Source organism: Tympanuchus pallidicinctus, unplaced genomic scaffold, assembly GCF_026119805.1.
Source record: "Tympanuchus pallidicinctus isolate F22 unplaced genomic scaffold, pur_lepc_1.0 scaffold27, whole genome shotgun sequence".
NCBI classification, from domain to species: Eukaryota; Metazoa; Chordata; class Aves; order Galliformes; family Phasianidae; genus Tympanuchus; species Tympanuchus pallidicinctus.
In genome coordinates, this window is record NW_026294744.1 from 5,904,638 (window position 1) to 5,922,047 (window position 17,410).

The 17,410-nt window shown below is 37.7% G+C and overlaps 1 protein-coding gene across 4 annotated transcripts in view; it reads left to right on the forward strand.

Moving 5' to 3' along the window:
• The window catches only part of SCUBE1 (signal peptide, CUB domain and EGF like domain containing 1), a 204,167-nt gene that overhangs the window by 101,155 nt on the left and 85,602 nt on the right, over positions 1–17,410 (forward strand). For 2 of the 4 annotated variants that reach the window (XM_052690637.1, XM_052690638.1), the window contains exons 5-7: positions 2,739–2,864; positions 9,934–10,050; positions 12,898–12,987. In XM_052690637.1, coding sequence (XP_052546597.1) covers positions 2,739–2,864; positions 9,934–10,050; positions 12,898–12,987 — 333 coding nt within the window. The remainder of the gene's footprint in view (positions 1–2,738; positions 2,865–9,933; positions 10,051–12,897; positions 12,988–17,410) is intronic. The other 2 variants (XM_052690639.1, XM_052690640.1) reach the window with 1 other exon arrangement.

The window sequence follows — 17,410 nt, forward strand, 5'->3', positions numbered from 1 at the left end:
ATATCTTCTCTTATCTAATTCCTCTCTTCTCATTGCCTCAGCAATGTGACTCAGTCAGGCATGTATTATCTTTTCCAGATTCTTTTCTGAACATAATATGGTGTGCAGGAATACAGTTTGTCAAACACATTGTGTCTGAAAATCTTTGTTGGTAGAAGGGGAGAGAATGAGATAATAAAATGCCTCAAAATCTCCAGTAACATGGTTCCCAGATTTCTTGTGTCTGTTCATCAAACAAAGCAGTCACACCTCACTTTTATGTATAGGACTGTGTAGTATAATAAAATGTGTATTTATGTCTTTCAATAGCATCTGTTGTCCAGACTGCAGTTTACAGCAAAAAAATTGTTTTGTGTTTTGGCAGGTTTTTGGACACATCCATGCTTACACGGTTCAGTCTTAGAATACGTAAATGTATCTGTTTATGATCTTGGTTTTCATAGGTAGTGAGTTTTAAGGTTCTGATTTTGTTGTAGAATTGCCCATTCTGACGGGCAATGTGTGTTTTTCATTGCTCTGCTAATATAAACCTCTCTGAAGTAAAATCAAGCAGTTTGGATAACTACTGAAGCCGCTGTCTTCTGTCAAGCTGAGGCAATCCGACTGACTTTCTGTAACATTTCCTTCTCAGAATTTTGTACACAGTTTCCTTATAACTGTTTAGCATGTTACTTACATGTGATTAAAAACTATTCTGTACTCTGACAGAGGAACTTTGCCCAAGTCATCATAAAATCTCGAGATGGGAGATGAGCTTCCTTGGTCCCAGCCAGGCAGCTCTGTGCTAGCCAGTGAGGGTGGGACTGAACTTAGCTTTCTTCCAGTTCTGCTCCTGACTTATTCAGTGTATCCAACCTCTGCAGATGTAGGAGGAAGCCATCCACCTTGGTGAAGTGGATGACAGTATGATCTCAGTCTTTGAGGCAGGTTCTGTGGTCCTGGTGTCTTAGAATCTGGTACGTGAGCCAGTATGAGGGTGGTCCTGTGTAGAGCCAGGAGTTGCACTCAGTGATCCTCGTGGGTCCCTTCCAACTCAGGATATTCTATGATTTCTATGAAGTAAGTGTGAGACCAGCACAGAGGCAGTGTGTGGAGGTGCCAGAAGTGACAGGTGTGCTCATGTAATTTCTGAAGAACATTGCATCTTTGGAAGCAAAAACCTTGTAGCCCTGATTAAAATAAATATATATATGTGTGTGTATTTAGTACATCATCACTGCTTGTTTTACTTGAACATTTTACATTGAGTTGTTGGCCTAGAGTAGGAAGAGGTAGCCATGATTCAAAGTGATAGATGAGCAGCTGAGTCTACAGCGATGCTGCATTCAACAGTGTTTTGAGGAATACATGCTGTTTTCATGGTAATGAGCTGAGTTATGCTGTGAACTCTCTGTCAGTGTGCTCTGAGAGAATTTGTCTCTCCTTTCCAGGTCAGATACCCAAGGGTAAGTCTGGGAGGGCTTTATAATGCAAATTTAGCTAGCCTTCCTTCACACTAGCAGTGTTAGATGCTGACCCACAAGGACCGAGTTCAAGATTTCTGTGAATATGTGGGATTTGAATTAGCACAGCAATGAAAGCCTCTAAAAGCACGTTCAATGTCTGTATCACTTGTATGGTTTAGAAAGCTAAAAATGCCCCTATCGTGACAAAGAGAAATCTGATAGGTATTGATCCTTGGCTTAAACATTATCAGGAACCACTCCTAGCACTTGGATGTTTGTTGAAAAACTGGAAGGTTTTTTTAATATAATCCAAGAGAAGAAGAGTAGTGGGTTTGTTGGAGATTGTTTATGCTTATGGTGAATAACACAGATAATTGAGCTGTCTAATAAATAGTGAAGAAACAAATCCAACCAAAATTGCTTACATATAATCTTACATGAATGCATCATCTGAAGAACAGATTCTGTGTGTTATGAAGTATACAACATATTCACAGGCAAATGAAAATGCACCGGACAGTTAAAACCATTACATTCATTCATAAAACAAATAACAGTAAGCTCAGTAGAACTCAGATAATCACCTGTTCAGATGTAGGTAGTTCCATACAAACATGCAGAAGTACTTCTTTACCATAAAGGTGATGGAGCACTGGCACAGGCTGCCCAAAGAGGTTGTGGAGTCTCCTTCTGTGGAGACATTCAAGAGTCATCTGGATGCCTACCTATGTGAGTGATTGTAGGGTACCTGCGTTAGCAGGGGTTGGACTTAATGATCTCTTGAGATCCCTTCCAACCCCCGCAATTCTATGACTTCAGCTTGCCTACACATGTACGTGTCTGTGAACATGCACAGTTTTTGTTATTAGGCAGACATTTCAGTTTTCTTATTTAATAATTAAACTTGGGCAAATACAAAATTGCCAAAACATAACCAATCAGTAAGACTTCTGAACGCAGACTAGTAGAGTATTGTCTTCTAATAACAAATAAAACACATGGTGTTAAGCATGACTTCTCCATTGTGAATTCATGCTAAAAATATAGATGGTGATAATGTGTAAATATGAAATAGAGCTGGAGTTGATCCCAGGCATATATTTTGTCCCTCATTACGCTGTTTATGGTTGCATATGTCTTTTCGTCTTCATTTCCCTTGTAACAAGAGGATGGTCTAGATGCAAAATAAAAATTAAATGGCAGTGAAGCACTGGATGTGTATAATTAATGATGATTATTCTCCAATCTTATTTTAGTACTGATGCTTTCCATTTCTCTTTTTTTCTTTTACAGAGGGTATGAACTGTATGAACAAAGATCATGGGTGTGCACACATCTGTCGGGAGACGCCCAAAGGTGGGGTTGCCTGTGAATGTAGGCCTGGCTTTGAACTTGCCAAAAACCAGAAGGACTGCAAATGTAGGTAGATGAAGATTAAATTTCAAATGCCCTCAAATGTCTTATTTTCTTCATTGTTGTTGTTTTCCAGAAGTCAAGAAATCAACTTTGTTTTGGACAAAGGTGATTTGTGATTTTAGTAATGTGTCATTTCTGTCAACATTTTACTTGGGTTGGATAAGAGGGATTGAATAACAGAACTTAAGCAGTGAGCTTTTTAGCAAAAATGTTACCAACTTTTATATCTTCCTATGAATGAAAAAAGTGGTAGATCAGTTTAATCCAGGCCTTCCCTAAAAAGCAAAGCAAGAAAAAAGGATAGAGGATTCTAGCTTTTGGAGGTCCATAATGATGGATGCACTGATAAATCTACTAATTGGTTTAATGATAAATACACTGCAGCTATCAAAATACTAGTGTTATTTTCTTGTTTTTTAAGAATAATAATGTTTGCTGTAGTTTTGATTCTACTTTAGATGGGCTATTTTTGTTTTCTTGGAAATGCTCAACTACTTTGTACGTATTGTTCTTAAATGGGAAACTCTGAGTGATGTGTTATAGGAACTGAGATACTGACGATGTTCATAAGCTCACAAATTTGGAAGCTAGAATTGTTCTGTACAGGTTGAAATAATTGGCCCTCTTTAACACTTTCATCTGAAAGCTTCTGAAGTGAATAGGTTTCTTTCTTATGGCTGCAGTGAGTATTAGATCTGACTCCAATAGCTTGCCTTTCTATCTGGTAGCTTTGTGAAGTACAAAAAAATAAAAATAAAAAAAATGAGAGTAGCAATGAAGCAACATAAAACAGATGGTGTGCTTTGCGTAGGACTAACCTTTTTGTGCTAGCCTTTCTTCTCTAGATTTTTTCTTCCTGAATTCTTCTCTGTTTAAGCATGCTTAGATAACACTAGTTCCAAAGTATGAATCCCAAAGAATCACCTTTGGATATAATCCAGAAGTCCCACAGGACATTGTACAGCCTGATTACTTTTCAATAGTTGAGAGGCTACACAAGGCACAAAGCAAAAACGCAGAAAAATTGCCTTTATGGTCATTGTCATTTTCAGTGTTTATTAGAAACAAACATTGTATGCTGTTAATTGCAGCGCAATATTATCTCCCTTGGTGAAGTTGGAGAGGATGTTTATTTATACTGTTTATTGTTTTTTTTTCCACACATTTGTACATTCCTTAGGAATCATGTTAATTCTTTCCCACAGTGAAATGGTGAGAAGAATTAGGGCCTCCTCTGGAATGGTATTTCTAAATACCATTCTACCATTTAATAGAATGAAATACTTGAATTAACTCAGTGCCCTGTGGTGTTCAAATTTTAGTTTGAATTATCTGAGACACTGAGATTTTCAAGGCCACAGAGCTTGCTGCAGAATACACCAACCCTGGAACTCACAGCACATCATGCAAATAAGTTCCAGAGTGAGTTTAAAATAAATGTGCTTCTTGGCCTTCCGTATGCAAAGGTGCCTAAAACTGTATCCAGATAGCCTGGTGCAATAACTGTAGGATTGTAAAAAGCTATTTATCAGGGTCTATATCTGAAACAAAATCTTAACATTTTAAGAAACTAACAATTTCAGTGGAATTTACTTAAATCTTGAGCTGCAGATTTGCAAGTACTTCATATAGCTATGTTGAAGGAGAGATGCTTGCCTCTTTTCAGCCCAGACAGGGTCTGGTTTCCTTGGTAAATTTAGAGGGTTTCAGACTGATAGTATCTGATATACTCTGGTATAACCTTGTGTGAAGAAGTGGCAGATAACCATTATGTCACTGGATGAATTTTAATTAACCAGTTTGCAATTTCATCAGAATATTTGGAGAGATTTTCAGAAGCCCTAAGTATTGTCCCCCAAATCCACTACTAAGGGGGCACGTTTCTCAAAGGAAAAATACATGAAAGCATAAAAAATTGGTGGGATGGCTCTGTTTTTTTATGCATGTATTGTGTAACTGTATCATTGCATACCATCTACATGATTACTTATCACCTTATCATATAATTTCATACTAATAAGGCAATCACTATTGACATCTTGCTTCTTTCATGATGGACATTGCTCATTAACAGGGCTTTTGTTTGATAGTTTCCTTTATAACTCATTGCCATGCCTTGCTTGCTGCACAATGTTTAAACTCTATCCTGAACATAAAGTTTTTAATTTCCTCATGGATTTTCCCATGATACTCATTACAGTGATATCAGAGTGCTACTTAAGCATTGTTCTTGCATTTTTAGAACTTTCTTGTCAAGTTCAAAAGTACTGTTTTGCCTATCTTACAAATGGGAGAAATGCTAATGTCAAAGTTGTTAGGTATCAACAGCTGATGAACAAGAAATACTCAGAACACAGTTCTGCATTTACAGCACTTAGTAGGATCAAAGCCAAGCTCCCAACAGCTCCTTGTAGTGGAGAAGAGTACAATATTAGTAATCTGTAATAGGTGGGATTCGTGTACCTTGCCAAGCCCGAAGTAGGATTTCCATATCAAGGACAGAAATCAATTAGAGTTTTATAGGGCTCTATTCACTGCCATCCTTTCTTGACAGTGAGACAAGGATTCTCCAGCTGGTTCCACAGACCTTACTTTCCCAGTTGAGCATTGAACACTTTGAATAAAATAGGAATGTTGTCTGCATTTGCAATTAGGGATAGCTATCACAGTGCTGTAAGTCTTATGTGCCAAAAGTCTGGTAATTTGTAGCTTTTGAATTCTTAATACTGCAACCTTAGTGTTTTTTCTTAATGTTAATTTTAAACATGCATTTTCTCAGTTACAAAATAGATCTGTACACTACATTAGGAAAATAGAAAGCATTCAGAGAAGTGGTGTCAGAAAGCCATCTAGAAATACACCAGGCAGAATCATACAGATCCAGACACAATTCCTTAGCAGAGCTTCTTTCTTTAGATTCAAATCATCAGTAAATTACCATCTTCTGTGTATACAAACCATTATAGGAATGTGCTTTGTTAGTGATTCTCTTTGATACCTGCTTGAAGCAGAAACGTGCAATTTTAGGAATAGAAATTTGGTTCCAGATAACACTGGAAAACATTGAAAATTACTTCCTCTTTCTGTATCTGTATCCATGATTGATTTCAGATCCCGCTAATGAGTGTGATAGCACTAGAATTTTTTTATAAACATTCTTTTTTGTCAAACATGGACAAAACAAGGCATTTGTTATTAATTAGCTCTATCAATTTTGCTGAAACTTGAAGAAGTGGGAAGAAACCTAGAGCAGGTACATATGCATGCCAGTTTTAACCTGAAATACATAGTTCTGGCAGAGTTATAAGCAAGTGAAAGCTGAATCTTTTAATGAAAAATGCTAAATAACCTTAGCTGCAGCTATTTCTATGTGCTCCCTTTTGTAATAGCGTTTAAGTGAGCAGAAGGGCCAGTCCTAAGTCATTTCAAGAACCTGGTCTAATATGTTTGCAATAAAATGTTCTGCCACCTATGCCTAGTTGCAGCTTTTCAGCCTCTGTTGACAGTTTCAGCAATTCACTGTCAGTACAAAGATTTCCAGAATGTTAAAATGTAAGGCAATGCTACGATGAATAGTGCAAACAATATTGCATGCATAGATTTATCACAAAGAAAGAGACACCCATTTATTTATAGAAATCACACATTTAATAGCCAAATTAGTTAAAAAGTGCTGCGATTCATCTGGAATTGCAACGTACTGGCTCTGTCAATATGCTGGATAGCCATGTTATCATGTAGTTTACTACAAGAACAAAATTTCTAGTTTATTGCAAATCTCTGGCATCTAAACCATGGGATATATTTTATCTACATGTAGACATGATCAGGAAGTCATCGTCTGAGGATTTTTGGGGGGTCGATGGGTATTAAAGACTAGATTTGATATTTGGCCATATACACTCCACATAGCCATTATGGTGGACGTGCTAGATGAAACAGATGAGAAAAATGATTATATCAAAGTTCAGAGTAGCACTGGAAGCTCAGTAAGTACTAAGATCTAGGCTGTAGAGTGGCTGAATTCTGATATTTTTTATCTTCCTATTGTTTTAACATGGAAGATGTTAAATTACTCAGGGCAGCCCGTTCCATTCCCACCGCCCTGTGCTGCAGCCCCTGTCCCTGACCCCCAGCTGCCCTCCCCTGACAGCTCCATGCCGTTCCCTCGGTCCTGTCGCTGTCACACAGCAGAGCTCAGCGCTGCCCCTCCGCTCCCGGTGAGGAGCTGCAGCCGCCATCAGGCCTGCCCTCAGCTCCTCTGCTGTAAGCCAGTTCTGCAGAGTATTTCCCTCCAATATGGGAAAGCCATGTGAAGATTTCACCTATTCAGAAATCTGTGTATCATATATTTTAACTCAGCTATCATGCCATAAAAGCCAGGAGAGGAAGCGCAGCACATTGACTGTACTTAAGACAAGTGAATGCTAAACCACTATTGTTCATTCATTTAATTGAAACTTGTTCTGTAGTGTTTGAAAGTGATTTGTACCTGTCGGAAATTACCATTTTGCCTTTTTTTGTTTGCCTCTTCTATATCACAAACTCTGAATGAGCACACACGTAGTCTGCTGCATAGCTGTAGAATCCAAATTTATAGGAAATAACTTTTGAACAACTCTTTAGGATTTCTCATGAATTCACTTTAATGGTTTCTGAAGATAACAGAGTAGAGCAGGTTATCCCTTTGCTTTTAAATACTTTTGTGGGGTTTTTTTTCCCTCTAAGCAAGAGGATGTTTTTACTGTGTCACTGACACAGAATTAAGGCTGGAAGGAAATTGAAACGACATATTTTACAAATTGATTTTTTTTTTTTTTTTTTTTTTTTTTTGCCAATTTCACTTGCTGAGCTGCCAAGCTCCAGAATTTTAACTTGAGTCGATTTAAAAAAAAACAAACAAGTCACAGAAGAAACTCAAATCCTTCAGAAAGATAATTTACAAATATCTGTAAGAGACAATTGAAGGAGCAACATAAATTTTATGTTTATTGACTGAGTAGAACTGGAACTAGTTTTACTGAAATTTTAGTATGCATGGAAGCTATAAAACAAGTGTGTGATTCTGCAGGATGTGCTATAAACAGCATCAGAGTAGTGCAGTTTTTCATAGAGAAGCATAGTAAGGAAAATTCCCTTATATTATGAGAATCAGAGCAACCGCGTTAAGATACTTTCATCTCTGCTAGTGGAGGTTTTTAGGCAAGGAAGACCAAAAATAATCCCTGCAGTCCAGTTGTTTAAAATACATACTTTGATGGCTATTACACTTTAAAATAGTTAATAAAAATACTGTTGGTTAGAAATGTATTTAAACATGTGGCTTAAACTGCACCTTGAAGTTAATTTGTGATGGCAATGCAGTCCAACAGGAATAGAAATACTGAATGAATCTCCAAGCAGTCCAAGAGGCATGCAGGGTCAAGAGGGAGGGGAGGATAGTTAAATGGAAATCACCTTATCCTGGCTAAGCTCTGCCAGTGTGCAGCCATTACTCTGTAAATTGCAAGCAGCTGCTTTCTGTATCATGTACAGCCCCTGTCTGATCACATCCCAAACACAGCCAGACGGAAGAGCAGCTCATGTTTGCATTCAAGATGCAGCCAGCTGATTCCACCACTTCGCTAGCTCTCAGCTGGACTGCAGAACAGTATTTCATTTACCCCCAGGTTAAGCAAAAAGTGTTACATTATGTTGCACACATAATGTGGCACAGAGAGGGAGCAATGAGAAAAAGATGTGTCAAAAATAATTGCTAATCTAAGGATGGACAAAAAGGAGTGAAAGAGGACAGGCATAGTGTTGAACAATGAGCCTCAGTTTAGATTTTCAGATCCCTGATTTTAAAATCCTATTAACCTTTGTCTTGAGTTTACTGAATATTCTAATTTGCTGCCCTGGCCCTTGTATAAACTCACTTATCTAGAAGAAAATTCTGCTAAAGATCAGTATGAGAAAGTTCATCTGGCTAATAAGAGTAATTATTTAAATTACTGTAACTCTATCAAAACATCTAAGTCATCTGAAATTTATAATATAACTGAATAATGATGCATTGAATTTCCCCTGTATCTGGCAATAGAAGTATATCCATAAAGATCCTAGTCTAAATTGCCAGTACATAAAAAATATATATTGAGTTCAGTTTAGAACTGGTTCATTCAGCATCAAGCTATGTGATTGCAAAAGATTAAATGAAACAGGGGCAAATTGGAGCCATTGTATACCAGCTTAATATTTAAAAGCTATTTTGTCAGAAATGAAATCCATCGTATAACAAAAGAAATTGAATCTAATCTCTTAATTCTTGAGAACTTCAAACGCTACCTGTCAGGAAAATATGCTTGCTTCCATGTAAAGTGTGCTTGCTTTAGTGCTTTTTAACATTTTAATTGCTGAAAGCAGTTTTGCCCTGTATGCTTGTAACCGAAAGTGACCTCTCCAACACTCTGTCCCTAGTTGAGGCCAAGTACACCACAGGGCCATATCTGCACTGTTTTTTGTCTAAGAGGAGAAAACTCCTGCATTATTTTTAAACATTCATATACTTTAGGAGAACCGATACTTGAAATAATAGATTTCAGGTCTTATGTGATTCTGTTCTTGCTGTTTGATCTCTGCTTCCTCCACTTAGAAAGCAAAGAAGGAAAAGAGAAAGGCTATATATAAACTTGAAAATATGTCTGTGTTGGAGACTGCTCATTTCTTTATGCCATATACATTGCAGATAAGAAACATAAAACTTTTAGGAAAAGATGAAATTGGCTGTCCACCCATGCTGAAATTACTAATGCAAATAGACTAGGGGGAAACTAGCACTTGCTTCTGTTTTCTTTTCTCTCGTTTTCTTTACTGCATGGATCAAAAGTTGAGGCACAATACAGTAGTGTGTGTAAGAGAATGGGGCTCAGGAAAAGTGTGGAATGTAAAACTGTAAATACAGATGCAATGTTGCCTTACGTCTTGGTTTGTTACTGCTCTTCTGTATTCTGAAAAGTCCTCAAGACTAATTGGTTTCATTGTCATTTTATTTATGTATACATATATACACATTCATTTGGGGCTTAACTAGTAACCTGTAACTATGGGAATGGAGGCTGCCAGCACACCTGTGATGACACTGATACTGGTCCTGTGTGTGGTTGTCATCAGAAGTATGCCCTGCATTCAGATGGACGAACCTGCATTGGTAAGTACTTCTCTGCAGCACGTTGTATTTCACATTCCTCATAGAATACATATGTGCACATACGTGTATGTGTGTGTGTGCGTGCATGTGTGTATGTTTGTATCTCACAGGAATTTAGCACCATTGCCAAGAGAAGTGTGTAACAGCAGTTCCTAGCCACAGGCAAAGCTCATGCTACATATAGAGAGAAGGATTTGTGCGTGTTGTGTTAAAACGTTTGTTAATGGAGTATCCCTTTGTTACTCTTTTGTAATTTGTCATTTCTTTTCATTACGCTAATAATGTTTAAAATAAAAAGGTGTAGAACTTTCATTATGAGTGAAAGTTCAGCTCTTGTGTTCATTTTCACGAGTAAGACTTCCTTGCGTAAGTAAGGTGAGGAAGATGGTCTTCTTTTCCTGAGCTGCTACTGGAAAAAAATTATTCACTGTGATGTGCTTTCCTCCGTGTTGTATTTTTTTGTTATTCTAAAATTTACAGTAGTTGTAGTCAATATGCTTTCACTAAGATTGTCAATAGGAAAAAGCTATCCAAGAGACAAAGCATCTTGGGAGATGCTATGCAAACATTTATGATTGTAAAATGGATTATTTGCGTAACAGTTTCTTTCCACTCTCTGCATTTTTTTAATAAAAAGGGATAATTTTACATAATGCAAGTTAGAATTTGAAGATTCTTACAGATCAAAACCTGAAATCCATAATAGATAAGTATTGTGATGTTGCTGACTTTTTTTCGTTTGTTTAATTTCAATTCCTTATAAATTCCCAGTAATTCCCTGAGGTTACAAAAAAAATGGACACATATTTATCATCTTTTCTCTCCTTTGTCACTATTGCAAGACAAAGCACTTGATCTAAGCCCCATGGAAATCTGTCAGTTATCTTTAATGTTCTCTTGGTCAGATCCATGGCATGAAACTCAGGGGCTACATGGAGCCTCACTCACTACTGATGGGTTTGATAGCACAAATTTTGTGATGGGACGAGAGCTGTATTGGCAGAGGTAGAGCTGAGCAAGGTTCAGCGCTGGACTCTGCCGTCCTGTGTTATGCACAAACTATGGCTCAGCTTGCAGGATCTCTCAGCCACTACTTTTTGTTTAACACAGTGGGCTCAGTCTTACAGGCCCTCTGTTTAAATAACCCTCCCTGAAGTCTGTGGTAGTTCCAGATGCAGAGAATTTGCAGGACTGAGAACCTTAAGAAAATTGATCTTCCGTTTCTTAGCATTCACCAATATCCTCAGATTGATGTTTTATATTGTCCAGCATGTAAAAATGGTTTCCAAAGCTGTGTACACTGCACCTGTTTTTCACTTTTTTTTTTTTCCCATTTTTGTAATGTAATACATATAACTCCATGTTACATTCCTTGGTCTTGTGATATAAGTCACATATTACTTCCTGTGCTGATTTTCTTCCCTCTAAGTAGTTCTTTCTCTTAGAATGCTTTTTAATATTTATTTTATTTTATTTTACATTTTTATTCCTGCTTTCTGGTGATGGTTCCTGATTGCCTGTCTTGTCTGATAACTGACGTTCATTAATTATTTACAGAGTAAAATAAATAAAAAACTCAAACAAAAGCCTCTATTGCAGCCTGATCCCATCTAGAACTTGTTAAGAACAAAACAAAACAACTTCGTTACCACTCAACCATGTAGTGTTGCCACAAACAAAACCTGCCAGCCTCCTCCTCCTCCTCACTTCAGTGATTCTAGTGTTTGCTGTCTTCAGTGGTGTATATATTCCAGTCATCACTGCAAGAATGCAAACCTCTGCAATACCAGAGAAATACTTTTTGACCCTTTGTCTAACATATTTTGTCTTTGTTTAACTTATCCTTTTATTTTTTATGTTTACTGCATGTGAAAGTCCCCACCTGCACTTTGGTTTTTGTTTTTCTAATTCCTTCTCTGTATAAATCATTTTATTTACCAAGCTGCTGCTTCTCCGTTGCTCTCCTGTATGATAAATCTTTATTTTTATTTCACTTACTGATCATTTCTTCCCACACTTGTGACTGTTTCTGTGTATTTCTAATGAAATATAACCAGACTAAATCCTCATTCTGCCATCTGAAACTCTTACATATAGGATACCAGAGACTACCTTGTACAATGACCTTTGCTGACATCGTCTTGCTTACTGCATGCTCATAAAATTACTAAACCCTGTTCTTGCAACATCTTTTCTAGCATTGAATGTTTAGCTAGTAGTGTTTCATAGACAAGCAGGCAACCAGCACTGCCCAAAATTGATCTTTTTTGTGTTTGTTTGGTTTGTTGTTTGTTTATTTTTGTTGTTGTTTTTGTTCAGTTTGCATGCTGTTGTTTGATTCCTCTTCATGATGTGTCAATGTGTATGAGACTGTGTTGCACACTTACCCATCCATCACCGGACTCTTCTTGCTCTCTCTGTCTATATTGATCTTCTTCCTGCCAACTTCAGATCATGGTGTCACCTGTAGTCTGAATCACTTTATGGTGTGTCTTTAATAGTTTGTTAAACTGGCATCCTTGAGTTTTAATTTCCATCATTAACTCCTCTCTGGGGCACTCATGTCAGCTGTCTTTTCTCCCCTAGGAATCTGTCTTCATGTATCTGGTTAATTACTTTGTAGTTGGCCATTCTTTTTCCTCCCCTTTTTCTTTCTCCTTTCCCCAATTTCCCATTAATTTTTTTCCTGGGATCTCAAAGGGAATTAACTCTCTAACGGGGATTTAGTGCTTTCATGCCTTGCTTCTTGGCTTTGGCTGTGCCATGCCAAGAAACTGTCTTAGGCAGTGGAAAATTGGGCTTGTGATTAACCAACTGCTCCATGTTTGTCCCTTACTTGTGTTTTAGAGAAGGATGAGGCTGCAATTGAGAGTTCTGAGTACAATGCCACGTCAGTAGCTGATGTGGACAAGCGGGTGAAACGGCGGCTACTTATGGGTAACACTTTTCTTCCACTTCCTTTGTTGTGCTCTCACTTTTGTCTGTATGTGTGTGGGGGGAGGTTCTCTTTTGGTCTCATTTGGTCTTTCCGGTTTTGGTTTGGTTTGTGTTTTTTTTGTCTGTTTGGTTGTTTGGTTTTTTTAGCCGGCTTTATCTGTGTGAAAAGGTCACCAATTTTTTTTAAGACCTCATCTGTTGTACAACTTCATTTCTTGTTTTTAAACTTTTTTTTTTTTTTTCATAACGCTGCAGCTTTAATGTTCAATTTCTTCTGCACAGAAAGAAGCTTTTGCCATTAACCTTACTTACCTTATGCAAGCTACTCCTTATATGTGAATTGTGTGTTTGTGTGTATGTGTTGCTCTAGGATTCCTAAAAAATCTCATGTGTTGCAGACTTGCCTTTTGACTTAAAAGTGGATGATGGTGATATTATGAAGCAATGTTCTATTACATATGTAGTGTTAAATGAACAACTGTATTTGACTACTTAGAATTTGCAGTGCTTTTGATCGAAATGTAAATATTATGACTGGAAATTGATTTATTTCCTTTGTGTAGCTATGTTAGTAACCACTGAAGGATCTTTCCCTCATGACTAGTGAGCTTCTTTATGTTCATGCAAGATTGAAGCACAGCTTGTTTCTCTGTTGTTGGAGCCTGAGAGTGGAGAGATGAGGAAGAGAATTGGACAATGTAGATAATTCTCTAGCTTCTCTCATTTAACCCACTGCTCACCACTGTGCTGGTCTTCACGTTACATGCGTGGCCTTTTGGGAACTGAAAGAGTAGAGTGGCTGCATTTCTGCCAGTTTCTTTTCATGTGACAGACGGCACAGAGTAGCATAGACTGCTGAATGAAGCCAGCATTTTGGAGGCTTCTGAGTGGTTTGTTACTCTGTATTTTCAATTCTGATGCCTTAGACACCACATGTAATATTTCTATTAGTTTTTAAGCATAGTGAGCATTGGTGAGGCATACCAAATAATCCATATGCAAGATAGGGGTTCTTCACCCATTGGAGAAATTAGGGCACAACGAAATTCTGCTTTGTTCCCTCCTGGTAGTTGATTCCTTTCTTAAAAGCATTAAACCTATCACAGACTGCCCTTCTAGCTCTTGGCAGGCTGAGCTCTGGCTATAAGCATTTACACCTACCTTGAAGGAGCACCTCTGGAAGACTAGAACCCAGATTACTGGGCTCATAATTGCAGTAGGTGGCAATGCTAATACTCTTATCTTGCCACCTATACTAAACCGTCCACTTAGTTGCAGGTTAGCAGGCAGTCACCATGCAGGAAATGGCAAGGTGTCCTCAGTCAAATATGGTGTTAGATGATAATACTGAAGTAAAATGTTTTCTCTCCTGTGAATGCCTGGTCACACGTTCCTTTATTTTTAGAATATCTGTAATTGTTAATTAGCAGTTAATTTACAGATCTAGCAAGTGAACAATATCTATTTGCTGTTTAGTGATTCACCGTTTAAATTGATTTAATGTAACAAAAACTGTGGGACTGCTCATCTTGCTTTCTAAAGGTAATAGTAACAATTTTAGCTCTAATTTCAGTAATGCCTGCAGTCTCACATGAAGTCAGTAAAAAAAAAAAAAAAACATAAAAAAAAACCACCAATACACCATTGGAAAATCCAGTCCTCAAAGTCTAAGCAGTGAGATTGCCCTGCCATTACCAGTATGTACAATATGTTTTAGAGAAACTGAGCACCAAAGCACACTGCTTTGGTACTTCAACATCTAATGGAAGTAATTATCCAGCATGAAGGTATGTTCACACTGCTCACAAGAGTTCAGGGAAACAGAAGTAAACAATTATTATGAGCAACAAGATTCTTAGTTACGCTGAGTCTGAAAGTTCTGTGTGGAGTCTAAAAGTAGGTTTTAGGGAGACAATGTAAAAAAAAAATCGTTTTCCAAAATACACTTCTAGGTTTTTGGTACCTCTTTTATTAGCAGGTATCAGCCAACAGCTTAGAGTTTGTGGACAGTTTTAATAACTGATTCCTTAGAAAAACATTAACTGGAGCTGAAAAGAGATTTAATTAGTAAATGTCAGCTGAGTGGGTGGCTTACTATTTAGGGATTTCTCTAATTGATATTTTTTTACCCTGTTTTCTGATTTTCAGAAAATCCAAATCTGTTTTTTTGATTGTCTTACTACAATTCAAAAATGCAGATGCTTTCTAAACAACCATTTTAGAAAGTATTCGAGGGCTCCTTGGGAAACTTTACCAGCTCTTGTAAATGGACTGTGATTTTTGACCGTAGGCAGTCACGGGAGAGTAGGAAAAGTTGATGACTTTATGCAATGTTAGTAAACTGATTACAAGACCTGAGTTGATAACTTCTAGGCTCCTGTCATTTGTTGTATTATTAAAATGACTGTGATCTTCATAACGGTTACGATCAGCCCAGGCTAAGAATAATCTTGCATGAGAATACTTTGGGAGAGTGGGAGTGCTGTCAGACAAGAGAGCCTGTGCAGTTCATTTCGCCACAGCAAAACTGACTCCTTCTGTATCTCATACTGACTCTTGAAAAGGTCAGTGTCCTAGTCACAGAGAGGTCCTGTGTCTTGTGGCTAAATCTTAAATAGAGAAAAGTAGATAAAATACACTCCAGTCCTTGCTGTTAGATGTATTTATTTTTTAGATCTTGTGAAGCAAACCAGAAACTGTGAGAAACTTTTCTTTAGAACCACCCAATGATTCGTAGGAATTTTCATCCAGTTTCTCTCACAACATTCAGAAATACAGTAGGCTTCCACATGTCCTTCATTTCCTTGGTCATAGCAGATTGGTTGGGTACAGTGTAAATGGTGCTCTCATTAAAAAAAAAAAAAAAACAAGTCACTGAATGACTTTTCTCTGATCAGTGGATGTGGCCCTATCTTGCTGTTCCTACAGCTTGTTTACAATTCTTCCACTTCCAATTCAGTTGCCATTTTAGAGGGAAAATGGTTGTACCCTTAATTGTGTTCTAGATGGAATTCTTCTGATGTGGGCTGGACCAGTTGTGCACCATGTTTTGTTTTCTCCCTTTTCTCTCTAGTAGTCAACTTAATTTGGTCTTGAACCCATGTAACTTCAGAACCTTCACAAAGGCTGCATTTCTTTCCCTCACCTCCCCTACACCTTTCCCATTCTTTAGGGTCACTGTTGCAAGATCCCTTTGTTTGACAATGAAATGCATTTCTTTTGGTTCTGTGATGTGTAGGATTTGTTCCTTCTTGTCTTGAGAAGACAATTATACAAAGTTCCTTTTATTGTATTGAGGAACAATGGTGCTCTGGTTGCATTGATCCTGTCTTGAATTTAAGGAAGTGCAGTAACACTGAATGTTTAAGGTCAGAATAATGTTACAAATGGCAATGATACTGTTGCTACAAATGTCTTCAGATTATCTGAACCGTGCTCTGAAATTTGCTCCTTGCAAGATATGTTCGTGTCATTGTTAAGTCAGGACATCTCAAGGTTTTGCCATTGGACACTGGTTTCTTGTGTCATCAGTAAGGCAGCATTCCTCATATAGATAGGAGCATAATTCTCTTCCCTTCCCTGGAAGATGGCTCCCAACATCACTACAAACCATTTTGCAGTGGTCTGAAGTGCTTATAAAGTGCTTTGGAGCTGTCCTGGACATTGTATCTATAGGAGTTTACCTCTGCATAGGTTGCTTCTGCAGTGTCACATTGTACATGAGTAGGAGTAGAACTGTCAGCTGCAAGCTGAACCATTCCCTCCAGGAATTCAAGGTGCCTGAATTTTTTAGTGACAGTCCTTCAAAGAGAGGCCAGTTGAAGCACCATTCCTGTTTTTACAATTTCCCTACACAATGGCTTGTAGAAACTATGCAGCTCTTATCAGTCCTCTACATTCCATGCTTCTGAAAAGTCAAGATCCTCTGTCAGGAAGCTTACATAAGGCAGGAACTCAAGATGGCATGCACCTAGTGTGTAATGTCATGCTGATAGTCATAGGAGGAAAGTGGACGGTCACTTACTTGAGACATGTTATCCATATGCACATTCGTATGATAAGCCACCCTTCTTTCTCCTAGTCCAACCAGATATTCTTGGGATTTCAGAGCTGAGAAGAATCAGTGGTATATGTTGGTCTTAAGGCAAAAAAATCTCAGATCTTAACTTACAAGAATGTATGCCTTGTGTGAGCATGCGAGTAGCATAAAAACTTCTGACTTTTCTAATAATCTATCTTCTTTTTTTTTCTTCTGCCTCTCTCTATGACATATTGCTGTTTTGAGGATTATAGTCTTTTCTACTGAAGACTATAAGCTTGGTAGAACAGTAAGTAGCCATCATGGCTTTCGTTTTGTAGGAATTATATACTAACTGTTCTTATGGACTTTTTAGTCTGTTATGCTTACCTGATCCAAGCAGTT